Consider the following 9,775-nt stretch of genomic DNA (forward strand, 5'->3'; position numbering starts at 1 on the left):
GAATAAAATATTATTCTGTATTATAAAGATATTTCTTATGAATAAAGAAATGGGATATATATATATACACACACACGTTTCTTTAAGATAAAGAAACGTAGTATATATATGTATTATTAAGAAATGAACATCAATGTAAAGGTTATGCAAATAGACTTAAGGTCTATAGCTGGATTGTAGATCTAGTTATTTATTGAATATTATTCTCGTACTATAGGTCCGAGATAAAAAACAGACAATTATCAGTGAGACATATTGATATCACAAAAGGTGAATACGTCCAACCTTTTTATAATGTGAAATGTTTTATGACGTGAATACGTCTATGTATTGTATATTTTGAAAAGATATTTACTCTTTAAAACTATGGACTGTTATTCATATGTAAAAGAGTTATATAAATAATTGCATAAGGGTTGGTTCAAATCCTCTAAAACGTTTTGATACAAGGTAGTATTAAACACTCAGGCTAAAATACACATTTGTCTGGATCCTTACATATATGTACTGTAGTGGGCACACTACAGACATACTGACCACGAGGCAAGTGACTGTCTCTATGGGCGAGTGAAGTCCAATTATATGGTTTGTGCGTATGTTTAGTTCCGATGAGATGGGATTGATACCCACTGAGTCGTTGAACGCTATTGGTGTTGTGTCATAACGTATTGTGAAAAACTTTTTGAGTCAGCGTGTTCACCAGCATATTGCTGACGTATTTTGAAACTGTTTTCAGGTAACCAGGAGTAAGGAATAGTGATATGCCAAGTGGAGATAGAAGAACACTAGGCATAATATACAGTTGGTGGCTCAGCTAACTTTGTAATGAAGCATATATATTAAACTTGTTTTTAAACAAGTAATTTTGTAAACAAACAAGGGTGTTTAAATTCCCTTTTGTTATGAAAGTAAATATTTTAAAATAACATTTTCCGCTGCAAACTTTGATAACTTGACAGAAGTGGTATCAACTGTGAGTCACACGCCTAGGCTCGAAGTCGGGGTGTGACAAGGTTGGTATGAGAGCCATCGGTTTTAGCGAATTAAGTATTTGATAAAAGTACTTAGGCTTTAACCAATTTAAGTGCATGAAAGTACGGATAAGATATATATGCTATTGGTAAATTCTTAGAGATAGTAACTAATAGTTACCTCTTATTTCTCGTCTATAGAATGTCGAAAAGAGGAAATTCCAACGTTGAAGTCAATAGTGGACCCTCAAGGAATACGAGAGGGAGACTGAAGAAAAATGTCGAAAAACAAGTTGTCAATAATCAAGAAGAAAATGCTACTCCCTCCGTTGGTGATCAATTCGTAAGAAAAGAAGATATGCAAGAACTGATCTCAATAGGAATTGCTGAAGCTTTTCCAGCTATGCTCGAGACTATGAAAAAGAAGGAAACATCGAGCAATGAGAAATCTAACAAGTCTAAAAGGGAAGAAGAAGAAGAACATGTCAGCTCTAATGCTGATAGTGATTATGAGAAGAAGAAAACCAAGAAACAAAAGATTAAGAAAGGCTGTAGTTATAAGACATACCAGATGTTTAAACCCAAGAATTTTGATAGAAGCGATGGTGTTATTACTGCATTAGGATGGCTTGAAGAAATGGAAGACATTAATGTCATTAGTAAGTGCTCTGTGGAAGAAGCAATTCAGTATTCCTCCCAATCGTTCAAAGGTGAAGCTCTGCAATGGTGGAATACCTTTATACAAGCTAAGGGTAGATTAAACATGTACAAACTGAATTGGGAAGAATTTAAGGAGCTCGTAATTAGTAAGTTTTGCCCAATGAACGAAAAATATGAAATTCAAACCAAGTTCTTAAATCATAGAGTTGTTGGAACAAATCTTAAGGACTACAATACTAAGTTCTTGGAGTATTGTAGGATAGTACCACACTTGGTAACACCAGAGAATAACAAGGTCACTCGTTATATCTGGGGTTTGCCAAAGGAGATTAGAGATATGGTCAGATCGTCTCTACCTCAAACTATCGATTCAGCCATGGAGTTGGCTGGATACATGATGAATGGATTGATCATAACCCGTGAAGAAGAAAAGAAAGAAAATATCTTCAAGAAGGATGCTGTGTTTAAGAAAAATGAAAGGAACAATAAGAAACAATATCGTGGAGAGAAAAGGAATTCTCAATCACCAATCCCGTTGTGTAAGATATGCAACCGGAGACACTCTGGAAGGTGCAGGTTTAATCAGTTAGTCACCTGTACCAATTGTAAACAAGTAGGTCATGCAACAACTGATTGCTGGAAGAATAAGATTGCTTGTTATGGTTGTGGAGAGATGAGACATTTTCAAAATGAATGTCCGAAGAGAAAGACTGGAGGAGAAGGTGCAAGTGGTAGTGGCACCAAAAATGAAGGTAGAAAAGGGAATGCACGTGTTTTTGTGCTCAACACTGAGAAGGCCGCTGAGATGCCGGAAGTTATCACCGGTACGTTTCTCGTCAATAATGTCTATGCTAGAGTTTTGTTTAACTCAGGTGCAAACCAAAGTTTTATAGATAAGAAATTTTGCAATCTATTAAATGAACCCTTAGTTAAGTTAAACAAATCTCTTGTGGTAGAAACAGCCGATGGTAATCAAGTTAGAATATCTGAAGCCTTGAAAAAGAGTCAAATCTTACTAGCAGGACATGTCATACCTGTCCAGTTGCTACCCATGACATTGGCAGGCTTTGATACCGTCTTAGGTATGGACTGGTTATAATCAAGCCCGTATCTTATGCGATAAGAAAGCAATCGAAATTCGTGCAAACGGGAAAATTATTCAAATTGCTGGAGACAAAGATGGAGGTCATGTTAGATTAATCTCGATGATTAAAGCTAATAAATGTTTACGCAAGGGATGCTTAGCATTTATGGTGTACATGACAGAAGAACCTAAAGAAAAGAAATTAGAAGACGTACCAATTGTCTCGGAATTTCCTGACATTTTCCCAGAAGAGTTACCAGGATTACCACCGGAGCGTGATGTTGAATTCATAATAGACTTAGTACCTGGAACCGCTCCAATAGCCAAATCTCCATATAGATTAGCTCCAACGGAAATGAAAGAATTAAAGAAACAGTTAGACGAACTGTTAGAGAAAGGATTAATAAGACCGAGTTCTTCACCTTGGGGAGCTCAGATCTTATTTTGTGAAAAAGAAGGACGGTTCGATGAGAATGTGCATCGATTATCGTGAGTTGAATAAAGTAACAATCAAGAACAAATACCCACTCCCAAGAATCGATGATTTGTTTGATCAACTACAAGGAGCAAGTTGTTTTTCAAAAATCGATTTATGTTCGGGATATCATCAATTAAAAGTTCAAGAAGAAGATATCCCAAAGACTACATTTAGAACCCGATACGGACATTTTGAATTCACGGTTATGCCATTTGGACTTACAAATGCTTCCGCAGCATTCATGGATATGATGAACAGAATTTGTAAGTCTTATTTAGATAAATTTGTAATCGTTTTCATCGACAATATACTTATTTATTCTAAATCAGAAGAGGATCATAAGGTTCATCTCAGGATTTTGCTTAAACTACTTCGAAATGAGAAATTATATGCTAAGTTTTCTAAGTGTGAATTCTGGCTTCATGAAGTACAATTTCTTGGTCATGTTATCAACGCAAACGGAATTCAAGTAGATCCCGCCAAGATTGAAGCAATAGCTAAATGGGAAATTCCTAAATCACCAACCGAAGTTCGAAGTTTTCTAGGTTTGGCTGGATATTATAGAAGATTCATTGAAAATTTCTCCCGTATAGCAGTTCCCTTAACTTCTTTAACTCGAAAGAATGTTAAGTATGAATGGGGAACCAAGCAACAAGAAGCATTTGACTTACTCAAACAAAAGCTTACTAATGCACCTATACTGGCTTTGCCAGAAGGTACAGATGACTTTGTTGTATATAGTGACGCATCTCATTCAGGGATGGGTTGCGTACTAATGCAAAGAAACAAAGTAATAGCTTATGCTTCTCGTCAATTGAAAGTACACGAGAAGAATTATACAACTCATGATTTGGAGTTAGGTGCCATAATTTTTGCCTTAAAATTATGGAGACACTATTTATATGGAGTTAAATTTATCGTGTACATTGATCATAAGAGTTTAAAGCACATCTTTGATCAGAAAGAACTTAACATGCGTCAGAGAAGATGGATGGAAACCTTAAATGACTATGATTGTGAAATCATCTATCATAAAGGAAAGGCAAATGTAGTAGCTGATGCATTAAGTCGGAAAGAACATGAAAAACCCAAGAGGGTTAGAGCTTTAAGATTGGAACTACAAATAGATTTAATTGAACAACTCAAGAAGGCTCAAAAGAAAGCAATTGAAGAAAACCAAATCTCCGAAGAAAAACGTAATGGTACAATTGACTCTTTAGTCAAAGGAAATGATGAAGTACCCAGACTTGGAAATAGAATCTGGGTACCGATTGTTGATGGTTTACGTGAAAGGATAATGAGTGAAGCTCATCGATCGAAGTATATGATGCATCCCGGTAGTGATAAAATGTATCAGAATCTTAAGCCTAACTATTGGTGGAACGGGATGAAAAAGGATATTGCTCTATTCGTAGCCAAATGTTTAACATGTTTACAAGTTAAGGCTGAGCATCAGAAACCTTCAGGTTTACTTCAACAACCTGAACTACCTGTTTGGAAATGGGAGATGATAACAATGGATTTTATTACGAAACTCCCTAAGACTACTCGTCAACATAATGTTATTTGGGTCATAATTGATAGATTAACTAAGTCAGCTCATTTCATACATATCAATGAATCTTACTCTATGGATAGATTGGCACGAATATACGTGAACAACATTGTGTCATTGCATGGTGTGCCATTATCTATCATATCTGATCGAGATAGTAGATTTACTTCTCATTTTTGGAAAAGTTTCCAACAAGCGTTAGGAACTCAATTAAATCTTAGCACTGCTTGTCATCCTCAAACTGATGGGCAGAGTGAAAGAACAATACAAACGCTTGAAGATATGCTCCGAGCTTGTGTGATTGATCTTGGAGGAAGTTGGGATGATCATCTTCCTTTGATGGAATTCTCGTATAATAACAGTTATCACACGAGTATCCAGGCTGCACCATTTGAAGCATTATATGGACGGAAATGTAGAACGTCGGTGTGTTGGTCTGAAACTGGAGATAATCAAATGTCTAGACCAGAGATAGTCCAAGAAACAATGGATAAGATATTGCAAATCCACGAACGACTTAAAACGGCAAGAGATCGACAAAAGAATTATGCTAATATTCGCCGTAAGCCGTTAGAATTTCAAGTAGGCCATAAAGTCATGTTAAAGGTATCACCATGGAAAGGTGTTGTACGATTTGGAAAGAAAGGAAAATTAAGTCCGCATTTTGTGGGACCATTTGAAGTATTAGAACGAATCGGTACTGTAGCTTATCGCTTACGATTACCAGAAGAAATGAAAGGCATACATGATGTATTTCATGTTTCTAATTTATGCAAGTGTTTGGCTGACGAAACTTTAGCTATGCCTTTAAAGGATGTTGAAATCGACGAAAATTTAAAATTTGTAGAACAACCTCTACAAGTTGAAGATTTCCATGTAAAAAGACTGAAACGACGAAAGCTGAAGTTAGTCAAAATAAGATGGAACTCCCGAAGAGGACCAGAGTTTACTTGGGAGTTAGAATCGGAAATGAGAAAGAAGTATCCACATTTGTTTTAGCGAATCTCGAGGACGAGATTCATTCCAAGGTGGGGAGGATGTAACACCCACAAAATTTTGGTACAAATTTGACAAGTTTATAAAGTTAAAAGACTAATTATTCATGAAATAAGTAATGGGAAATATTTGGTAAAGAAAAGAAAGCATTTTTATACTAAGGAAATAAGTAAGGAAAACTCCATCCCACATGGAAAGTGGGAAAGAAATGAAATCACTTTATAAGGAAGGAATTGTCCATGGAAATGTTCTTGTATGGCTAACCACTCTTACTAGTCCTAGCGGAGGGTGCGAAGCACCCGACACACGCGCACGCGCACGGGCACGGGCGAAGGGCGATGGGCGCTTTGATGGCGCACTTTGCACTTCCCATGTTCGCATCGCCGCATAAGGGCCGCTTTAGTATTTTTGAGCTGTGATCAAGATGTGACAAGCTACCAAAAGATCAGGAAATTTTGCATCTTCGCGATATGCGAAGATGCAAGACAAGTCACGGGACACGTGTCAGACCGGAGTGACACGTGGCAAGCCTACGATGACTCACCTAGGCTAGTGCACCTTCGCGATACGCGAAGCAGCTTCGCGATACGCGAAGATGCACGGATTCAGGCTATAAATAGGCAGCCATGGGATGAAGCTCCCATCACATCGCACTCACATTACCTCGGTTTCCGTGCCATAGCCTCGACAATACCGACGCGCTAGTTGTCTAGAAGTACGTGCAAGTAGGAGTGCTACCCACGCAAAGTTTAAGCATTTCATTAGACAAGCCATACAAGGTTGGGGTTCTACCCAATTATTTTATTATGTATGGCTTAGACCCTAGTCAAGGGTATAGTCTATACCTTGATCAGTTAATAAGTGAAATGTAGCTTTTATAAGATAAGGTTATGAATAAAATATTATTTTGTATTATAAAGATATTTCTTATGAATAAATGGGATATATATATATATATATATATATATATATATATATATATATATGTGTTTCTTTAAGATAAAGAAACGTAGTATATATATGTTTTATTAAGAAACGAACATCAAGGTAAAGGTTATGCAAATAGACTTAAGGTCTATAGCTGGATTGTAGATCTAGTTATTTATTGAATATTATTCTCGTACTATAGGTCTGAGATAAAGAACAGACAATTATCAGTGAGACATATTGATATCACAAAAGGTGAATACATCCAACCTTTTTATAATGTGAAATGTTTTATGACGTGAATACGTCTATGTACTGTATATTTTGAAAATATATTTACTCTTTAAAACTATGGACTGTTATTCATATGTAAAAGAGTTATGGAAATAATTGCATGAGGGTTGGTTAAAATCCTCTAAAACATTTTGATACACGTAGTATTAAACACTTAGGCTAAAATACACATGTGTTTGGATCCTTACATATATGTACTGTAGTGGGCACACTACAGACATACTGATCACGAGGCAAGTGACTGTCTCTATGGGCGAGTGAAGTCCAATTATATGGTTTGTGCGTATGTTTAGTTCCGTTGAGATGGGATTGAGACCCACTGAGTCGTTGAACGCTATTGGTGTTGTGTCATAACGTATTGTGAAAAAATTTTTGAGTCAGCGTGGTCACCAGCATATAGCTGACGTATTTTGAAACTGTTTTCAGGTAACCAGGAGTAAGGAATAGTGATATGCCAAGTGGAGATAGAAGAACACTAGGCATAATATACAGCTGGTGGCTCAGCTAACTTTGTAATGAAGCATATATATTAAACTTGTTTTTAAACAAGTAATTTTGTAAACAAACAAGGGTGTTTAATTCCCTTTTGTTATGAAAGTAAATATTTTTAAATAACATTTTCCGCTGCAAACTTTGATAACTTGACAGAAGTGGTATCAACTGTGAGTCACACGCCTAGGCTCGAAGTCGGGGTGTGACAGGTGAAATAATTAGTTTTAAAAGGAAAATTTTCTAGCCACAAATTAGATCTAGAAACCAGAAGAAAACAAACCGTGTTGTGGATTAATTATTCTACCAAGCAAGCAGAAGTGTCTAGCAACCGAACCGAAGACTTGAGCAACAAGGAAGAAGATCGAACCCACCCGAGAAGACGGATTGCAATAGTGTAGCAATCAAAGAGTGAAGAAGACGATCGTATCTATGTTAACGATCAAGGAGAAGACGAAGACGGTCGTATCTGTGTGAATGATCGAGAAGAAGAATCAACGTTAATCTGTGTGATTCGTTGAAAGAAGAGACAACGTCAATCTGTGTGATTCGTTGAAAGAAGTAGCAACGTAAATCTGTGTGATTCGCTGTGATCGTTTCTGTGTGAGCTATCAAAGAGGATGATCTGTGTGACGTTAAGAAGATTCGTAGAAAAGAATGGCTAATAATCCAAACAACGCAGGGAATGGCCTAGTTCAAGAAAACAACACCGCCTCGTTTCAAGTACCAAGGTTGAGAATAACGAACTACAACACTTGGACAATTCTAATGGAGTCAGTTTTGGATGCACAAGGGTTGTGGGAGACAATTAAGCCAGTAACCGATGGAGCCATTGATGAAAAGAAGAACAAGATTGCAAGAGCGATTCTCTATCAAGCTTTATCAGAGGATATACTCCTTCAAGTTGCTAGGAACCGAAGTGCGAAAGACATATGGGAAGCTTTACGTGTAAGGTTTCTTGGTGCCGATAGGGTCCAAAGGGCACGTTTATCGAGTTTAAGAAGAGAATTTGAGCAACTACGAATGAAGGAGACAAATATGATTGAAGAGTTTGCTGGAAAGTTAGTCTTGGTTCAACTCTCGAAGATGAAGTGTTAGTACGAAAGCTGTTAGATTCGGTGCCAAAGAAGTATCTTTAGATTGTTGCTTCTATTGAGCAATATTTAGATCTGGACACCATGCCATTCGAAGAAGCAATAGGCAGGTTGAAGGCCTATGAGGAACGAATCAAAGAGCAAGATGAGACGGGTGATAGCGGACAAAGTAAGTTGTTGCTTACTAAAGCTGATGGACAGGAAAGTTCGAATAAAGAAGAGGATGTTTGTGAATGTTGTGGACGAGGGAAAAGCGACCATGGACGTGGCCGAGGTAGAGGACGTGGCGTTGGACGAGGTAGAGGTGGTTGGTTCCAACCCAATGAAAATCAAAAGGAGAAAGGTATGGGTCGGGGTAAAGCTCATATCAGATGCTATAATTATCTTGAATATGGTCATTTTGCATATGAGTGTCCCGGACCAAAACCGAAAGAAGAAGCTACTAATTTGGTTCGTGAAGATTTAGATCCAACACTATTTTGAAGAGTAACAAGTCCATATCAGGATTAAGGGGGTGAATGAAGGATTAATCTTGATAAAGGTTTAAAGTTTAAAGAGTTTTAGTTTAAGTCGGTTTAGTTTATTAAATTAGGAATAAGATTGTTTATTTTAATTTATTTATTTGGTTTCCTAGTTTGAGTCTAATTAGGTTTCTTGGTGAGCAAGTTAAGGTTTTAGTATAAATAGATGGTTTAGGGTTATTGTATTTTGTGTGGTTTTCTTTCTTAATAATATTAAAAGAGTCGTGAGGAGTTCTCACAAAATATCGGTGTTGTTCGTATTGCTCGATCCAGTTAAGTCCAACAGAGTCGCAACAGAGAAAGGAGAGAGGGATTAGGAGGTAGGTTGAAGGTGAGAAAGCAACTGGAGGCAAAGACACGTGGGTTGAAGGTGAGATGGAGAAGAGGTGAATACACGTGTTATGTTATACAGCTTTTAAGGCAGGATGTACCACCACTAATGCACAATTTCAGTTGAAATTGTAAATATATAAATATACTTTTTAGATGGATAAAACATGTTTTACTTCTTAAAATAAAAAAAAAATTATAAAAGAATATATTGTTGTGAACGCATGCATATTTAGATTCTACACAAACAAAAATAATAGTAGTAATAATAATAATAATAATATATTAATGGTTCCAACCCTAAAAGACTACAAATCATTTAAACCCGGTTATAAACCGCAATATTGAAAAAAAAAACTAAACTAATAAAATTTCT

The 9,775-nt window shown here is 36.6% G+C and overlaps 1 protein-coding gene across 1 annotated transcript; it reads left to right on the forward strand.

Moving 5' to 3' along the window:
* Positions 1-8,111: 8,111 nt before the first annotated feature.
* Positions 8,112-9,031, forward strand: LOC143619383 (uncharacterized). Its single transcript, XM_077091327.1, has 2 exons — positions 8,112-8,547; positions 8,622-9,031. Exons 1-2 carry the CDS (start codon positions 8,112-8,114, stop codon positions 9,029-9,031), a joined length of 846 nt encoding a protein of 281 aa, XP_076947442.1.
* Positions 9,032-9,775: the final 744 nt, after the last annotated feature.

Source organism: Bidens hawaiensis, unplaced genomic scaffold (assembly GCF_021521415.1).
Source record: "Bidens hawaiensis isolate Kalapana, Puna unplaced genomic scaffold, B.hawaiensis_p1.1 tig00002438_1, whole genome shotgun sequence".
Taxonomy (NCBI): domain Eukaryota; kingdom Viridiplantae; phylum Streptophyta; class Magnoliopsida; order Asterales; family Asteraceae; genus Bidens; species Bidens hawaiensis.

Bases quoted from the DNA above. Each gene is read 5' to 3' on its own strand.
- LOC143619383 (XM_077091327.1), top strand. From the start codon at position 8,112: ATGGCTAATAATCCAAACAACGCAGGGAATGGCCTAGTTCAAGAAAAC. The intron at 8,548-8,621 runs GTTAGTACGAAA...AGCAATATTTAG, and splicing joins TCAACTCTCGAAGATGAAGT to ATCTGGACACCATGCCATTC.